The sequence below is a fragment of the Oryzias latipes genome, chromosome 2 (assembly GCF_053564925.1).
Source record: "Oryzias latipes strain Hd-rR chromosome 2, Olatipes_Hd-rR_3.1".
Classification (NCBI taxonomy): domain Eukaryota; kingdom Metazoa; phylum Chordata; class Actinopteri; order Beloniformes; family Adrianichthyidae; genus Oryzias; species Oryzias latipes.
The window spans coordinates 37,701,075-37,719,420 of NC_136238.1; the positions used below are offsets into that span (position 1 = coordinate 37,701,075).

An 18,346-nucleotide genomic window follows, 5' to 3' on the forward strand; every position below is an offset into this window, starting at 1 on the left:
ACTGCAATCACCTCACACAGGCTCTCATAGGACGCACGCGACACGCAGCTCACATAGCCAGAAAACGTTCACGCGCACAGCGCTTCTCAATGCGGGCACGCGCACACGGACTGGTACACAAGCACTACTTAGCTTTACACCTTTTCAGTCAGAGCAGCTATGAACAGTCTTAACATCGTTAGCTGGAATGTGCGTGGACTTGGCTCTGAGCCAAAGAGACTGAAAGTGTTAAATCACCTGGATGGTCTAAAAGCAGATATAGCTCTACTGCAGGAGACCCATTTATCGAATTCTTTGAACCACCTTATGTGCTGCTTACAATTTCCAGTTATATACTCTGCCAGTTACAACTCCAAACAACGAGGAGTTGCTGTTTTAATTAATAAAAATCTTAATTTTATTCATAAGGATACAGTTACTGACCCAGAAGGCAGATTTGTAATTGTTAATATATCCATTCAGAATAAGGACTTTTGTATAGCGAGTGTTTATGGGCCTAATGCTGACGACTCTTCCTTCTTTCACAGATTTTTCACCTCACTCTCAGTTCACTCTGACTCCACAATCATTATAGGAGGAGACGTCAACCTTGTTTTGGACCCTGAACTTGACAGACTCAGCACAGCAGCAAACCAGCGTACATGGCGGTCCGCAAGTATTCTAAAGCAGTACATGAATGATTTGGGTCTCTGCGACGCGTGGCGCTCATGTCATCCAAGCACTAAAGGGTTCACCTTTTTTTCTCCAGTTCACCATTCACACTCCCGTTTAGACTATTTATTAGTCAGTAACTCTCTTTTAAAAAACATTCAAAGTTCCAACATCCATCCAATTATTATCAGTGATCATGCACCAGTCTCTGTAAACATTTCTAGGGAAAAATCCACACCCTCTGGTACAACCTGGAGGTTTAATACGTCTCTGTTAAAGGACCAGGAATTTCTTGAATTCTTTAAAAAAGAGTGGGCAACCTTCTTAGCCTTCTACAATACTCCAGACATCCCACCGTGCGTTCTTTGGGAAACAGCAAAGGCAGTCATGAGAGGGAAAATCATTTCTTATTCAACGCACAAAAAACGCAAAGAGGAAGCAGATTTATTAGAATTAGAAAATAAAATCAAAACCCTGGAGACTGCTTATGCTGCTTCTGCACAGGAACACATTCTGGGAGATCTGAACAATTTTAAGCTGCAGTTAAATGACATCATCAATAAACAAACACAATTTCAAATACAAAGGCTACGACTTGAAAGATTTGAAAACTCTAATAAATCTGGCAAATTTCTGGCTAATCAGCTTAAAATTAATAGAGAAAAATCATCAATCACCTCTATTACGGACCAAACAGGAAATGTCACTCATGACCCGGTCAAGATTAATAACGCATTTGAAAACTTTTATAAAAACCTGTACACACCGCAGATCAATCCGTCAGAGCAAAGTATTGACTCATTTCTTAATAATGTAAACCTACCCAGGCTAAATGAGGATCAAATCACAAACTTAGATTCTCCGCTCTCGCCGTCTGAACTTCATGAAGCTCTGTTACTTATGCCCAATGGTAAAGCACCAGGGCCTGACGGCTTTCCTGCTGAGTTTTATAAAGAATTCTGGGAACAACTGGCACCAACATTTTATAAAACGGTCACATCTATTAATGAGAGCCAATCAATGCCATCTAACATGAACTCAGCCAACATAATTCTTCTTCTAAAACCAGACAAAGATCCCACTAGTCCTTCAAGCTATCGCCCTATTTCTTTAATCAATGCAGATGTAAAAATTATCTGCAAAGCACTAGCACAGAGAATAGAAAAAGTCACTCCTCACATAATTCACTTCGACCAGACTGGATTCATCAAAGGCAGACACTCGGATGATAATGTCCGTAGACTAGTTAATATAATAGACTTTGCCACCATTGAAAACCAGGAAATGACGGTACTATCGCTGGATGCTGAAAAACCCTTTGACAGAGTAAATTGGAAGTTCCTTATTGCTGCCCTCCATAAGTTTGGTTTTGGAGAAGCATTCATCAATTGGATCAAAATATTATATCACAACCCCAATGCATCAGTTAGAACTAATAAACAGACTTCCAACAGGTTTTTTCTTGGAAGAGGAACCAGACAGGGCTGCCCACTCTCTCCTTCTCTTTTTGCTATATTCATTGAGCCTTTAGCTGCAGCAATAAGACAGAATGAGAGCATTATAGGAATAAAAACCAAACACAGCCATCATAAAATTAGTCTTTATGCGGATGACATATTACTGTTTTTAAGGAATTTACATTCTGTAAATGAAACTGCAATGATTATAAATGAATTCTCCTCCATATCGGACTATTCCATTAATTGGAATAAGTCTGTTTTATTACCACTCAACAGGAATATGGAACAAAGACTCACAATTCCAGTTAAAACAGGAAATATCAAATATCTGGGTATCTACTTTTCCCCCAAACTATCAGAACTGGTGCAGCTAAACCACACCCCATTACTGAAAAGCATACAGGACGATCTAACACGCTGGACCAACCTGCCTCTGTCCCTTATGGGCAAGGTAGCCACGGTTAAAATGAAAATCTTACCCAAGGTTAATTATCTCTTCTCAATGATTCCCACACAACCGCCATTAAAATGGTTCAAAACATTAGACTCATCCATATCAAGCTTTCTATGGAACAACAAACCTGCAAGAATTAGTCTAAAAACTTTAAAATCTGCAAAAAGCTGTGGAAGATTAGAATTACCTAACTTCCACAAATACTTTCTTGCAAATAGATTACAATATATCTTAAAATGGTTAAAAGTTTAATCCAGAAACCAACTCATGGTTAGACTTGGAACAGGCGTTATGTGGGAAGATCAACCTGTCACAGCTACCATTTATTAGCCAAACAGTTAAAAAACAGGATTGTTTCAAAAGCATTAATATAAATGCCACTTTAACAGCCTGGTGGGAATTTCTCAAAATATCAAAATCATCAATTCAACCGTGCAAAATGACACCCATCTGGAACAACCCGGACATCCTTATTAACAAAAAAATTATTCACTTCCCAGCTTGGCAAGCAGGGGGCATAAAACAACTAGAGCACGTAATTACTGATAGAAGATTCATAACTCCCCAGGAACTTCAAGACAAATAGGGAATAAATAACTTCTTGGAATATCAGCAACTTAAATCAAGTATTACTAAAAAGTATAAATTTAAAGACGACGATTTAAAGCTACCAGATGTAGTTACCACTCTGATTAATTTTTCAATGAATAGAACTCTCTCCAAAATATACAAACTTTTATGTAATTTAGATAACAATATTGCCCTTCCAACAAAAAAATGGGATGCAGATTTGAGCATCAGCACTGATGAAAGCTTCTGGTCAGAACTCTGTCTAAATACCTTTAAACTGACAAAAAGTCCAAATCTGCAGCTAATCCATCTCAAAACTCTTCACAGAATTTATTACACTGGACAGAGGATGTTCAAGATGGGTCTCAGTAACTCAGACATTTGCGAGCACTGTGATAATAATCTACCCGACAGCTACATGCACGCACTGTGGTTCTGCACTCCTGTCCAGGCTCTCTGGCAGCAGGTATGTGCCGATCTATCAGTCTGGCTTAAGGTTTCAATCACGGCCTCACCGTCACTTTGTGTGCTTGGTGACATGAGTGCCATCGATATAGAAGAAGGATTAGCATCAATCATTTTCATAACTCTTTGTATTGCCAAAAAAACTATTTTAATAAATTGGAAAAACAAGAAAAATATAAACATAAGTCAACACAGAAATCTGCTGTTTGATCATATCAGCTTGGAAAAAATGTCAGCCCAAAGCTCAAGTAACTTTGAAAGAATTCAGTCTCTCTGGTCTCCTGTGGTTGACTCCATGACTTAGGGGGTGGGGGGCTTGGTCGTCGCTGCTCCTTGCCCTTCTACCGTGGTTTGGGGTGGGGGTCGGGGTTTCCGGTGCCTGGCGGGGGCGGTGGGGGGCTCCGTTGGTCGGGGGGTCGGGTCCAATGCCTGGGTGGGGCGGGCTGGGGCGCTGCGTGGTCCTCTGGGCTTGGGTGTGGGGGTGCGTGGTGGGGGGGTGGGGTGGTGGTCTGGCTTGGCTTGGGGGGGTGGTCCCTTTGCCTGTGCTGGGGGGGGTTGGCGGGGGGCCCTGCTCGGGGGGGGGGGGGGGGGCAGCGGCGCCGGGTGGGCTGCCCATCTGCACCTGGGGCTGGGATCGGCCCTTCCCTGGCTCTGGGACGGGACAACCCTTTCGGGGCCCCCGGTCGCTCTGGGTGTCACCCGCTTCGGCTGCGGGGTCTGGGGTGGGGTGGGGCGGGGGGCTTGTCGGCCCTATCCTGTGGGGGGGGCGTTCTGGGGGGGAGGGGGGCCCATTATTGGTACGGGTCGGGGGGCTAGCGGGTCGGGGTCTCCGCTGAGGCAATCAGTGGTTGCCTCGGCCGGTTGGCCTCCTCGGCCCCGTCAAGGCCTGACCAGAGCTCCTCTAGGGCCGGTGTCTGGGGGTGGGGGCCTGGGCTTGCTCCGGGGGGGGCGACGCTTTCTGGGTTCTCTCTCTCCGTGTGGGGTGGGTGGTGCCGGGCCTGGGGTGTTGGCGCCTCCGGGGGTGGGGCCCCTGGGCTGGGTGGCCCTGGCCCCTCTGCTGGGGGGGGGCTGGGGGACGGCTGTTTGACCACCGGGGGACAGTCTACCAGCTGTCCCCAACTTACCCCCTTCCTCATATAACCTCATATTAGGGTGAGGGGGTGGGGGGTCTAGCCTGCGATGCGCCTTGGGGGGGGGGTACTTGGCAGTGGCCCCCCTCCTATGGTTGCCGTATGGAGTGGGCCCCCCCTCTTTCGGTTTTATTTGCACCTTAGACATGTAGGGTCCTTGGTAGGGGGGGTGCTTGGACATCACTGCAAGCAAGCAGCAGATGTCCTCCTGGCACCCTACCCGCCAATTTTAACCGCACCTTAGACATTTAGGGCCCCTTGGTGGGGAGGGTGAGGGGACATCACTGTGAGTAATCAGGAGATGTCCCCCTAGTGCCCTACTCGCCAATTTTAACTGCACCCCTCTTAGTACACACACCCCTCCCCCTTCAATATATACATTCCAACATAAACACACACACATGCACACAAACACCCTTTCAAACACACATACACGCACACACATTTTACAAGGAAGGTGGGACCTGGGTCCATCTGTCCCCTACCCCTTCCCTGGTGGGGGGTGTGGGCCCCTTGGCTATGGCGGCCGTGTCCCTTGGGTGCCGGCTCCTTGGGCCCGGCGGTGCTCTCTCCGCACGGTGGGAGGGTTCATATTACACCTGAGCCGGGGGTGTTCGTGTCCCTGGGGGGTGGGTCCTGGTCCCTGCCCCTGAGCGCTGGGCCCCGCCAAACTTCCAACATGGCCGAGCCTGGTCGGGCCATATTTATTACACCCCTTGTGGGCCACCCTTTTTTCCCCGGGGTTCCCCCCTCCTGGGCGGGGGCGGCGGTCCCCTGCCTTGCTCCTACCTGGACCAACCGTGGGCCGGGTGGGTGGCTGCCTGGAGTGCGGAGCGGGTCTCCCTTGGGGGGTCCCGGCTCGTACCTGGGGTTGGGGCGGGGGGATGCCCGGAACTCCTGGGTGGTGGTGGGGTGCTCGTCTGGGGCTGTGGGCATCCTTCTCCGGTGGGGCCCTGCGTTGGGCTCTTCCGGCGCGGCGGGGGGGCTGCTTTCCTGGCTGGGCTGGGGCGGCGCTCTCTTTCCCTCCGCGCCTCTCTGCTCTCTGGTTCTGGGGGCCTCGTGGCGGTCCTGCTGGCCCTGGCCTGGGTGGCGGTCTTGGTCGCCCGGGGGGCGGTTGTTCCCTGCCTGTTCCCGTGTGGTGTTGGGGGGATTCCGGCTGCCGCTGCTGCTGCGGCGGGGGACTGGGTGTGGGGGTGGCTGGGCGCTCCTCCTCCTTCTTTTCACATTCCACCATCCATTTTAGAAGAACATAAACACTCACCTGAGCACAGGTGTTAGCTCACCTTTGCACTTATAGTTTGAATGATTGAATGAATGAAAGATTTCACACTAGTTGGTTTAAAGGCATAGGTAGGCTTTCGTGAACACTATCTGTTTTGTGTACATGTTGACATGTGGACATTTTTGCAGCTAGCAGGTGTGTTGATAAAATTTGAGTGTGTGTGAACAGGCCCCGCCCTTTTTGTACTACATTTGAACCATACCGTAATGATAAACAACCAGTAAACCTGTCTGCTCTATGCTGCTTCATGGTCTTACCCCCCCTCTCACTATCCCCCCCCCCCCCCCCCCCCCCCCCCGACATCCCTCCCTCTTCTTTCCTTCTTTCCTTTTCTGTCCGGTCCAACACCAAAGATTTTCAATCACGGTTGAAATGAATAAAGTTTGGCCTCAATTACAAAAGGGGTTTATTCAGTCATACCTTTGGTTTGTCTGTAGATTAATAACCCCTCTTGTTAAAGTAAAATATGTCCAACACAAGAGGCCCTCAGCTCTCATCTGCCTGCCTAGCTGTTGGACAGGACAAGTTAAAAAAAAACAAAAAAAAAACTGTCCAATTTCGTGTAACACTGTGGTTGTGTTGAGGTGCATACTCCCCCTAGTGTTGAGGGGTGTGCATTGCGCTGTCACGTTTGCTGAAGCATCTTCAATCGATGTAGTCAGGGTGCTGCTGCTCATGTCTGAGTAAAGGAGTAGCCAATCACAAAAGTGTCTCCGCCTTGTCTGGTTTGATTGACAGACAGACCCATTCTCCTGAAAAATCTCTTCATGAAATAAATAAGCCATTGTGAAAAACAGCAACATGTAATAAAAACAAAGCTACTTTGAAAAATATTGATTTTGAAATCCAAGGTTCTGAAAAGAGACGTAGAATTATAATGATATTCCACATGAATAAAATGAATATTTTAAAATGCTTTTTTAAAATAATAAACAGGTTTTTAAAGCAAAATGAAATATATTGAATAATATAATGGCTAATTTAAAATCGGTGTGCAGGTTTTTCACAATTTCATGATCTTTTTATATATTTATAAGAGATTTATTGGTTGTGTATTTGCATGAGTTCATATTTATTTATTTAATTAAATATTTATTTATTTAATTATGAACAGTATAGGACTCCATACAAAACGCATCAGAGACTAACTAAACCTGATCACCTTCGTTTATTGTATTTCTAAACTACAGTCATGAATAAAAAACATTTCTTAACTTAACAAAGAAACAAAAATAAAATAAAACCTGTTGCTAAATAGAATAATTACCTGTTTAAATTAACATTAAACTGTTAATAACAAAGACAAGCCGTCATTTTGAAGTTCTTATTACAGTGGGGAAGAAAAACAATAGAGAAATTTACTTAATTTAATTGAAATTAGATTAACATATTCATGAAGTAGAGATGTAACATAATAAAAGAAAAGTGAATAAAATTAAAGATCTTTGGAATTCAAATGTTTTTCACCGACAATCTGCAAAGATTTTAATGCTGTTTCTTGTTTCTGTTTCTTATTCAAATATTTTTTCAATAAAAAAATGTGAAAGATTTAAATAAATTCATAGATTTTTTCAGGTTAAGACAAAAAAAACACTTAACATTTTATTTACAGTACAGACCAAAAGTTTGGACACACCTTCTCATTCAAAGAGTTTTCTTTATTTTCATGACTATGAAAATTGTAGATTCACACTGAAGGCATCAAAACCATGAATGAACACATGTGGAATTCTATACATAACAAAAAAGTGTGAAAGAACTGAGAATATGTCATATTGTAGGTTCTTCATAGTAGCCACCTTTTGCTTTGATAACTGCTTTGCACACTTTTGGCATTCTCTGGATGAGCTTCAAAAATGTTGAGAAATGCAGAAACGTGTGCTGCAGATGCCATGTTTGCCACTAGAGGGCAGCACAGCAGCTTCAGTCTTTGTCATTGTTGCTGTGTGAGCCTGAAGGAGCTTCAAAGTGAGCTGCAGCTTGGTTCAGACAAACCTCCACATTCACACACAGATGTGATCCTGAAGAAGTCTGAACAGAACATTTCAGGAGAACTCTTCAGTCCAGAACATGAGCCTGCATTGTTCCTGAAACTGGGATCAGAGTTCTGCTCTCTGCTCCAACAGAACCACCTTCATGAGCTCCTGGTTTCTTCTGGATCCTCCAACATTCAGACGCTCTCTGACTGAGTTCATGTCTGCACAGAAACCTTCAGGATTCTCTTCTTCCACACGTCTTTCACTCTGAAACTCTCTTCTGAATGTGGATCATCTCAGTCAGACGTTCAGCAGCATCAGAGCCGTGCATGTGCTCCTCCTCATGAGTCCTGAAGCTGCACCGTCAGCTGCAGAGCTTCAGAGCTGCTTCCTTCTCAGACTTTCCACTTTCTTTGGCTCTCTGGCTCTGATGCTGCTGCTGCAGAAAAACCAGCAGCTGCAGAAAAACTCTGCAGAGACTCACAGAGAGAGGATGGAGGCAGCAGATGAAGCTGCTGCAGACTGACAGCTGATGGAACTGAAGCACTTTCTACATTCTAGTTCCAAATGTTCTACAGAATCAATCAGAGGTTGAAAGTCTTCCTCAGTACTCGAGTACTTTAGTTCAGCAGCTCCTCTTTTCCTCTAAGGTGAAGCTTCATGTGGACGACTTCTTCTTCTCTCCTCTTTTCTGGAGCTTGGGCTCCATGCAGTCTGATCAGCTCTGATTTGGGCTTCAGTTGATGTTTGTGATCAGGAACTCTGGATTCTTCTTAGAAGGAGACGTTCTGCCTCTTTAGCAGAGAGCAGAACGTTGATCTGATCTGTTGGAAGCCACTCCATCCTGAAGCTGCACTGCTGAGTTCCTGTCCACCAGGAGGCAGCACTCCATCAATGCAGCTGCAGGAAACCTTGATCTTCTGCAGAATCTGCAGCCGTTCAGACACGCCCTGTTACTGAGGAACACAGACGGCCTTCAGGAATGTGGTTCTTCTGCAGAACATTCTTCCAGACGGAAGCAGAGAAAAAGTCCCACAGATCATCTGAAAGATCCACATTCTTTCAGTTTTCCATCAGCTTTGTGATCAAATCTCTTCCTCAAACTGTTTGTTCTGACTTGTTCCCTCTGACTTCAATCTGCTTCTTTCTCAGCTAAGCTGCTTCACTTTTAGGATCTTGTGGATTTGAATTGTTGTGATTCTAACAGACATGGAAAGAAAAGCTTCTCAGCTTCACTGTCAGCCATTTTCCTGAGCTGCATGTGAACAAACTCTCTGTTCCTCTGAGTCTGACTGATGAGCAGAAGGAGCTGTTTCCAGGAAATAGTCAGGCCCCTCCCTTCAGCTCCATCAGAGTTTCTGCTTCAGTGTCAGTAGATGGCAGATGAGGGGAGTTCATGCACGTCTGGATGCAGAAGGTCACATGACCTCATCTTTCTCAGTCACTGAGATCAACAACCTGTCAATCAGCTTGAAGCTCCGCCCCTCCTCTCAGCTGCTGTCAGGTGGTGTCAGGTTTTATTCTTGAACCTGTTCTCTGTCTTTAGTTCAGGAAACAAACATCCTGCAGCTCCTGACAGTCATTTCACCTCCAACAAGAAGCCCCGCCCCCTTTTTTCATGTCAAGACAAAACCTGATCAGATCCTGACGTTCTGACTGTGGGGCAGTGGCTGTTCACTTGGTAGACAACAGGCAGGTTGAGGGTTTGATTCCAGGAAGGCTCACAGTCTGAATCTGACATTAAAATTCCCCTTCAGCTGTTCCACCTGCTGCCCCGCCCACCTGTGCTGCCCCGCCCACCTATGCTGCCCCGCCTCCATCCAGGTGGACTCTTCCTGGTTGTGAGTCAGTGATCAGTACTGCAGCTGCGTTGACACGGTGAGGGAGACTCTTCTTCCTCTTCATCTCTTTGCAGAAACTGAAGTGAGTTTGTTTCTGGAACTTTGTCTTCACTAACTTGACTGTTTGTTTCTGAATGTTTGGAGAAGATCTTCTTCTTTCTCTGCAAACTCTCATCACTCTGCTGTTTCCAAAGCTTCATCATTGTTGGATCAACAACATGGAGGACTCTTCTTCATCAAGTCAACAACAATCAGCTTTTTTCATTTCTCTCTCCAAACCTTCCTGTTCTCCTCCATCCAAGTCTGTGTGAGAACTCACTACTAAAGTAATAGTTTACAGTTCCAGGTAACTGTATGTTGGAACTCAGTAGAGTCATATTTCCTCATTCTATGTTCATGTTCTCTCAGATTCCATCAGACAAACATCCTAGAATAGAAATGTTTGTAGCAGAGACCATGAGGCATTATTTGATGAAAACAAAGATTTTTCTGCTTTTTTTTCACCAAATATATATTCTATTTTTCATCTCTTAAATGGTTGTTTTCAATCTGCTGTTAGTCTGCACTGACCCTAAACTTTAGTTGTTGTGATCCTCCTGGGTGTGTCTTAACTCTTTTTAGCAGAGAGCTGTCTGTCTAGTTTTTCTAGTTCAATCATTTGAACTTTGAGAGTTCAAATAAATAAATATCAGAATAAACTTGTACAATTATGAGAAAAAAATGGTAGGATTGTTGGTAAGAGTCAATATTGTACAACAATAAAGTTAGAGTTAGAGTTGTAGCTGCACGGTGGCGCAGTGGTTAGCGCTCTTGCCTCACAGCAAGAAGGCCTCCGGTTCAAGTCCCAGCTGATGGACGTGAAAAATCAACATCAATGTTCTCCCTGTGCATGCGTGGGTTCTCTCCGGGGTCTCTGGCTTCCTCCCACCGTCCCAAAACATGCTTCATAGGTTAACTGGCAACTCTAAATTGTCCCTAGGTGTGAGAGTGAATGGGTGTGTGATTGAGGACATTCTACCCTGCGACAGACTGGCGACCTGTCCAGAGCGTCCCCTGCCTTCGCCCACAAGTGGCCGGAAAGGGAAAAACGGTACAGAAAATGAATGAATGGGTTGGTCATGTGAGAAGCTGCCACGCAGGAAACTAGGGTTTGATTCCCGGAGGGGAATGAACAATGGAACTGGGGGCAATTACCATATCAAGGGCAAGCAATGAACATCACCCAATCGGGGCCCTTGGGCCAAACCTTTGCCGCTATTGCCTCCTGAGCACTGTTCTGACCGCTCCCCCAGGGGATGATTTCGGCAGAGAACAAATTTGGGATAAATACAGTAGAATAAAATCATTACATGAGTTATGAGTTGGGAATGAAAGTCTTCCATTATTAAAGCAATAGTCTTGTTGCTAACAAAAGACTAGGAAACAGTCTTTCATTCAGAATCATTTTAACAAACAAGGAAATACTAAGACTTTTAGTGAGTGGACATTGTTTTATGATAAGTTGAAGGACATTAAAGAGAATTCCAGGACACTGGACGTCTTCAGAAGAAGATTCTTGACCCACAGGAAGTGGATTTCTGGCAGCAGTGTGAAATACTTTTTCTCATAAAAGTATTGTTTTTTAGGGCAGTCCTAGTACTCAGTGGTTTAATGGAAATACAGGAGGGAGCCCCTCCCTCTAAAAGCAGTGGTGGTAACCATGACAACCAGAGCAAAGCTCAGAGGTGAGATGAACATCTCCAACTGTCCATGATCTTCTCCATGTCAGAGCTCAGCACTCCCACCAGCAACCTTTATTCTACACAGGAATCAACCTGGACCTGGATCTGGATCCAGCTGTGGGTCAGAGAGGAGTGACATATCAAAGGATTTACCTATAAACTTCAAGAACATCCATCTAGGAGTGGAACAGTGAGTGTTTGTCAGAGTTTTTGGAGGCTGGATTCTAGTTCAGATGATCAACAGTTTTCAGATGAAGGACTTGAGGTCTGGTTCAGTTCTGGATCTCTCTGATCAGACTCACTTGGAGCATCATGTGTGTGATGAGATCTTTTCAGTTGAGTCTTCTGAGAGTCTCTGAGAGACATCAGAGATGTTGGAGAAGAAAACATGTTGACTGCTGACTCTGACTGACAGCAGCTCCAGTCTAATGAGAAGAATCACTGCAGACTCCTAGGATTCAGATTTTCCTGCTTTCCAAACATCACATTGTTCTAGTTTGACTTTCTGCTATCAGAATTTCTACATTTTTGTTCTCTGGGATTTTCTACATCATTCCAGATAACCGGGTGCTTATCAACCAAAGCACAAACTGAACTTCTGTAGTTCACTGAACTACAGAAGTTCAAAGTGTTTGAAGCATTTCTGACTAACACGTTGGCTCCTCCCACTTTGTGTCATTTCTCTTCTTCTGCTTCATAATGGTTTTAAAGATCAGACCAAGTCAAAGTGTCCTCTAGAGCTCAGGAACCTCAGAGAAAGTTGTTGAAGAAAAGCGATGACTGAGAGTTCATAATCCCAAACAGACAGCAGAGCTTTGATCTAAATCTGAAGAAGATCAGAGAAGATCTGTGAGTCTAAGAGCAGAGATGTTGGAGAAACTTTAAACAGAAATGAATCTTTTAATATTTTCTGATCTGAACAAATGTTTGGATTAGAAAAGAAACAGCTTAGTCAAATATTTTAATGAAAGTCTTGAATAAAGTTAATCTTATCGTTAACCGCAGAAATTATAAAATATTAATGCATAATGGTTAGTGTCCATAAAAATGGTAAATATAAGTTTTTCTTTGTCTCATCAACAAACTCAAACATTAAATTCTTCATTTTCTTCTGGTCTAAATGAGAATCAATGATCCAGTTTTCTGTAACTCTGATTCATCTGTGAGTCAAAACTAACGTTGGAATCATTGCTGTTCTGGAAACCACAGCATTCATGATGCATTTATGATCTGAGATGATCCAAATCCAAAAGAACTCATCAAACACCATCATGAAAGAAACTCACTTCTAATAAAATAAGTGTTTTTCTATCAGGATCCATCAGAGACTCAGAACTGGATCTGGATCTGAACCCAGCTGTGTTTCATTCAGGAGTGACCAGTCAATGGGTGATTTTATGTACGTAAATGTTGAAACTGCGTCAAATGAGAGACATTTTTTCATTCCAACAAGTTTTTGACTCTCTCACAAACATTTCTATCTTCATTGTGTTAGTATTGGTGTGTACAGAAAGAATAAAGCTAATTGTTGCTGATTGTTCACAGACTGGACCAGCAGAGCTCAGAGACTCCCAGTGGTCCGTCTGTCCAGCAGCATCAAACACAGCTGGACTCCATCTTTCTGGTCTGTACATGAACAACAACTACTTTCCCATCATTCTGTCCACAGTCGTCTCCATGCTGCACTTTGGACACCAGTGGACTGTCAGTGTGTCCAACATGGAGCTGATGTTTGGCTCCATGACTTCACTCTGATTGGCTCATTCATCTGGAATTCTGTTGCAGCTGCTGGAGGACAACATTGTCACTTTTGTCAAGAAGGAGCTGAAGAAGATCCAGAAGCTTCTGAGTCACAGGGAGGATGAGGAGGAGCTGGAGGATGAAGAGCAGAGGAGCAGCAGAGAGTCACTGATGAAGATCACAGTGAACTTCCTGAGGAGAATGAAGCAGGAGGAGCTGGCTGATGGACTGCAGAGCAGTAAGAGGATTTATCTGAAGGTTTCAGCTGCTGAGAAATGAAGATTTCCTGATGTCTGAACACATGGAACCACAGGGATTCAAACCCTCATCATTCAGGGCTGCAGAGAGTTGATTTACTGTTTGTTGTCTTCATTCAGGATCTGCTGCAGTTTGTCGACATGAAGTCCAATCTGGTCTGAAGAAGAAGTTCCAGTGTTTGTTTGAGGGGATGGATAAAGCAGGAAGCCCAACCCTTCTGAATGAGATCTACACAGAGCTCTTCATCACAGAGGGAGGAAGAGGAGAGCTGAATGAAGAACATGAGGTCAGACAGATTGAAGCAGCATCCAGGAAAGCAGACAGAGCAGAAACAAGCATCAGACAAGAAGAGCTCTTCCAACTCCCAGCTGGAAGACCAGAACCAATCAGAACCGTGATGACTAAGGGAGTGGCTGGCATCGGGAAAACAGTCTTAACACAGAAGTTCACTCTGGACTGGGCTGAAGGCAAAGCCCACCAGAACCTCAACTTCATATTTCCATTCACTTTCAAAGAGCTGAATGTGCTGAAAGAGGAGAAGTTCAGCTTGGTGGAACTTGTTCATCACTTCTTCCCTGAAACCAAACAAGCAGGAATCTGCAGCTTTGAAGACTTCCAGGTCCTCTTCATCTTTGATGGTCTGGACGAGAGTCGACTTCCTCTGGACTTCCACAAGACTCGGATCCTGAAGGACCCTAGAAAGCCCACCTCAGTGGCTGATCTGCTGACAAACCTCATCAGGGGGAACCTGCTTCCCTCTGCTCTGCTCTGGATAACCACACGACCTGCAGCAGCCAATCAGATCCCTCCGGGATATGTTGACATGGTGACAGAGGTCAGAGGGTTCAATGATCCACAGAAGGAGGAGTACTTCAGGAAGAGGTTCAGAGATGAAGAGCAGGCCAGCAGGATCATCTCACACATAAAGAGATCCAGAAGCCTCCACATCATGTGCCACATCCCAGTCTTCTGCTGGATCACTGCTACAGTTCTGGAGGATCTGCTGAAGAGCAGAGAGGGAGGAGAGCTGCCCAAGAGCCTGACTGAGATGTACATTCACTTCCTGGTGGTTCAGGCCAAAGTCAAGAAGGTCAAGTATGATGGAGGAGCTGAGACAGATCCTCATTGGAGTCCAGAGAGCAGGAAGATGATGGAGTCTCTGGGAAAACTGGCTTTTGAGCAGCTGCAGAAAGGAAACCTGATCTTCTATGAATCCGACCTGACAGAGTGTGGCATCGATATCAGAGCAGCCTCAGTGTACTCAGGAGTGTTCACACAGGTCTTTAGAGAGGAGAGAGGCCTGTACCAGGACAAGGTCTTCTGCTTCATCCATCTGAGTGTTCAGGAGTTTCTGGCTGCTCTTCATGTCCACCTGACCTTCATCACTTCTGGACTCAACCTCATGGAGGAAGAACAACAGAAAAAGTATTGGTCTTCTTTTCATTTTCAAAACAGCTCAGTCCAGTTCTACCAGAGTGCTGTGAAGAAGGCCTTACAGAGTCCAAACGGACACCTGGACTTGTTCCTCCGCTTCCTCCTGGGTCTTTCACTGCAGACCAATCAGAGTCTCCTACGAGGTCTACTGACTCAGACAGGAAGTAGCTCACAGACCAATCAGGAAACAGTCCAGTTCATCAAGAAGAAGATCAGTAAGAATCTGTCTGCAGAGAAAAGCATCAACCTGTTCCACTGTCTGAATGAACTGAATGATAGTCCTCCAGTGGAGGAGATCCAACAGTTCCTGAGGTCAGGACGTCTCTCCACAGATAAACTGTCTCCTGCTCAGAGGTCAGGACATCTCTCCACAGAGAAACTGTCTCCTGCTCAGTGGTCTGCTCTGGTATTCATCTTACTGTCATCAGAAGAAGATCTGGAAGAGTTTGACCTGCAGAAATACTCTGCTTCAGAGGAGGCTCTTCTGAGGCTGCTGCCAGTGATCAAAGCCTCCAACAAAGCTCTGTAAGAACTCAGGAAAATCACCTTCAGTGAACAAATGAATCTGAGTGGAAACATGGAAGTTTTCATAAAGGTTATCTGTCTGTGTTTTGTTTTTTTCAGACTAAGAGGCTGTAATCTGTCAGAGAGAAGCTGTGAAGCTCTATCTTCAGTTCTCAGCTCTCAGTCCTCCAGACTCAGAGTTCTGGACCTGAGTTCCAACAACCTGCAGGATTCAGAAGTGGAGATACTGTCAGCTGGACTGGAGAGTCCAGACTGTAAACTGGAGACTCTCAGGTCAGGTTTCATCCAACTGTTGATTCTGTCCAAGTTCTGTCTGTTTTTCTCTTTTTTGGAGAAAGTGTTAAATAGACAACAGTGCAGACGAAACGGCAGAGGACTGTTGCATAGAAGTAAAAGCAAAACCACCCTAGAAAAGAAAATAAGAAAATTAAAGCCTCAAGCGGCGTTGTATGGCCCGCAGACGCAACCTGCCTTCCACGCTCAACTCTACGCACCACCACCGCCCTCACCGCCCTCACAGCCCACTTTTGTTAAAGGCTAGTCAAAGCTGCATTTGCTATTTATGCTAATTACGCTAATTTGGCTAAAAGTGCTAGCATAGCGATCAGCATCATCAACTGACTCAGAAAAACACATTGCTCCATTGGTGAGAGCTATACGTCATAAGTTAGTAAAAACCACACCTTTTTCAAAATGGCGGCTTTTCTGTTATCTCCATAGCAACAATTTTCTGTTTTGGTCGCCTTTTGATGTCGAACAGATCGATGTCAGTTTCAGACGAATCGGAAAAAGTAAACTTTTTGTTGTCCTTAACAACAGTGGTTTTATGCTAACCACGCCCACATTCCTTATTCGTCCATATCCAGTGTTTTTCAATGTATTCAGTTTCAGGCATTAATGAATGCATTCAAATTTCACAGTAGTCCATTGAAAAACATTGGCGTTGTAACGGTGCGCCACTTTGCTAGCTTGCCACGCGCATGCTGTTCAAAATCTACAACTACTGATTCCAACATTTTTTCCACAGTAGCTTGCCATTGATGCCCAAAAAGTTTCAAGACGATCGATGAAAATTCCAAAGACAAGTTTACGTTTGAATCCGGTGGCAAAGGTGTTTTTTATAGAAAAACCAAGATGGCGGCCTTTTCCCGAGATCAATGGTCGACGAAACTCCATAGGTGATTGTAGACTTACGCTTGGGACATGCGAGTCAAATTTCGTGAAAATCGCTCGAAAAAAAGTTCCTTTTTCCATATTGTGTAAAAACGCGAAAATCTCAAAATGGCAGATTTTGGAACAAAATGGCCACCAAACCGTGTGTCGTGTCACCATCCCGTCATGATTTCAAAACTTTGGTTGGATATACCCGACAAAGTTAAAAGGGTTTCGTTAGCGGATTCTTAAAAAAAAATTTTTTTTTTTTTTTTTTTTTTTTTTTTAGCAGAGTCAGAGTCAGTTGCGAATTTGCCACGTGCACGCCTTTCAAATTCTTTCATTCATTCATCTTCTTGACCGTTTTTCCCATTCTGTGTCACGGGGTTGCCGGAGCCTATCCCGGCAACTTGGGCGTAGGCAAGGGATGCCCTGGACTGGTCGCCAGTCTGTCGCAGGGTAGAATATCCTCAATCACACATCCATTCGCTCTCACACCTATGGACAATTTAGAGTTGCCAATCAACCTATGAAGCATGTTTTTGGACGGTGGGAGGAAGCCGGATATCCTGTAGAAAACCCATGCATGCACGGAGAGAACATGCAAACTCCACACAGAAAGGTCCCCTATTGATGTTGTGTTTTTCATGTCCCCCAGCCGGGACTTGAACCGGGGGCCTTCTTGCTGTGAGCTAACCACTGCGCCACCGTGCAGCCCGCCTTTCAAATTCTTCAACTTCTAATTCCAACATTTTGTCCACAGTAGCTTGCCATTGATGCCCAAGAAGTTTCGAAGTTTTCGAAGATCGATAAAAATCCCTAGGACGAGTTTACGTTTGTATCCGTTACTAAAGGTGCTTTTTTGGAAAATTCAAGATGGCGGCCTCTTCCCAAGGTCAACGAAACTTCTTTGGTTATTGTAGAATCAAGGTTGTGTCACAGTCTGTGACTGCTGCGGGCCATAATAACCCTAATCCTAACCACATTCAGACATTTTGGGCTCCGTGGATCCTCATGGTTTTCAAGGCCCCTCTACAGTTTAGAGATGTCAGGAAATGCTTTCAGAGGAGAACTAAAGACTGCTTTTTCCGGTCAGGATGAAGAGAGAAAGGAAAGTTTAGCTCTGCTTCATTCTGTTCTTGTGGTGAACATCTTTGAGTTTCTGCAGACAAACTTCATGCTGACCTGGATTTTTCCACACTTCCAATAGTTTGTTTTCCAAAACTCCTACATGAAATCCAACACTTCAACAAGTTTCTAAATGGGCTTTTGAGAGTTTAGTGTCTGCAGAATCTTTCCATGAAACAACTGAATGCTTTTCTTTTCTGTCCTCTTCAGTCTTCATCTGAATCTGTGTTGAACCTCATGGAAACTTCAGCAGTTCAAGGGGAAACATTGATGCTGTCACAGCTGTGGAAATCTGATCTCTAATTGAAGATTCCCACTTCATGCCAGAATGATCTGTTGACTTTGATTCTTCAGACTCTTGTTGTGTCTGTGATCTTCAGACACTCAAATATTGCATTGCTCTGTCATTTCTCTCCCATCAAATGTGCCGTTAACTATCTGAACTACTTCAGCAGCAGTCCTGGTCATGAGTTTTTTTTGTTTGTTTTTTGTTCCATATTTCAAATGAGAAATTATTTTGCAACTGTCAGTTTTCAGTAACCTTTATGTTTTTGGGTCA

At 44.6% G+C, this 18,346-nt stretch overlaps 1 protein-coding gene across 1 annotated transcript; it reads left to right on the forward strand.

Annotated features, from left to right (window-relative positions):
• The first annotated feature begins 12,935 nt into the window (after nt 1-12,935).
• Nucleotides 12,936-18,008, forward strand: LOC144990025 (NLR family CARD domain-containing protein 3-like). Its single transcript, XM_078942442.1, has 7 exons — nt 12,936-12,949; nt 13,096-13,174; nt 13,336-13,528; nt 13,668-15,294; nt 15,337-15,507; nt 15,607-15,818; nt 17,998-18,008. Exons 1-7 carry the CDS (start codon nt 12,936-12,938, stop codon nt 18,006-18,008), a joined length of 2,307 nt encoding a protein of 768 aa, XP_078798568.1.
• The last annotated feature ends 338 nt before the right edge of the window (nt 18,009-18,346 follow it).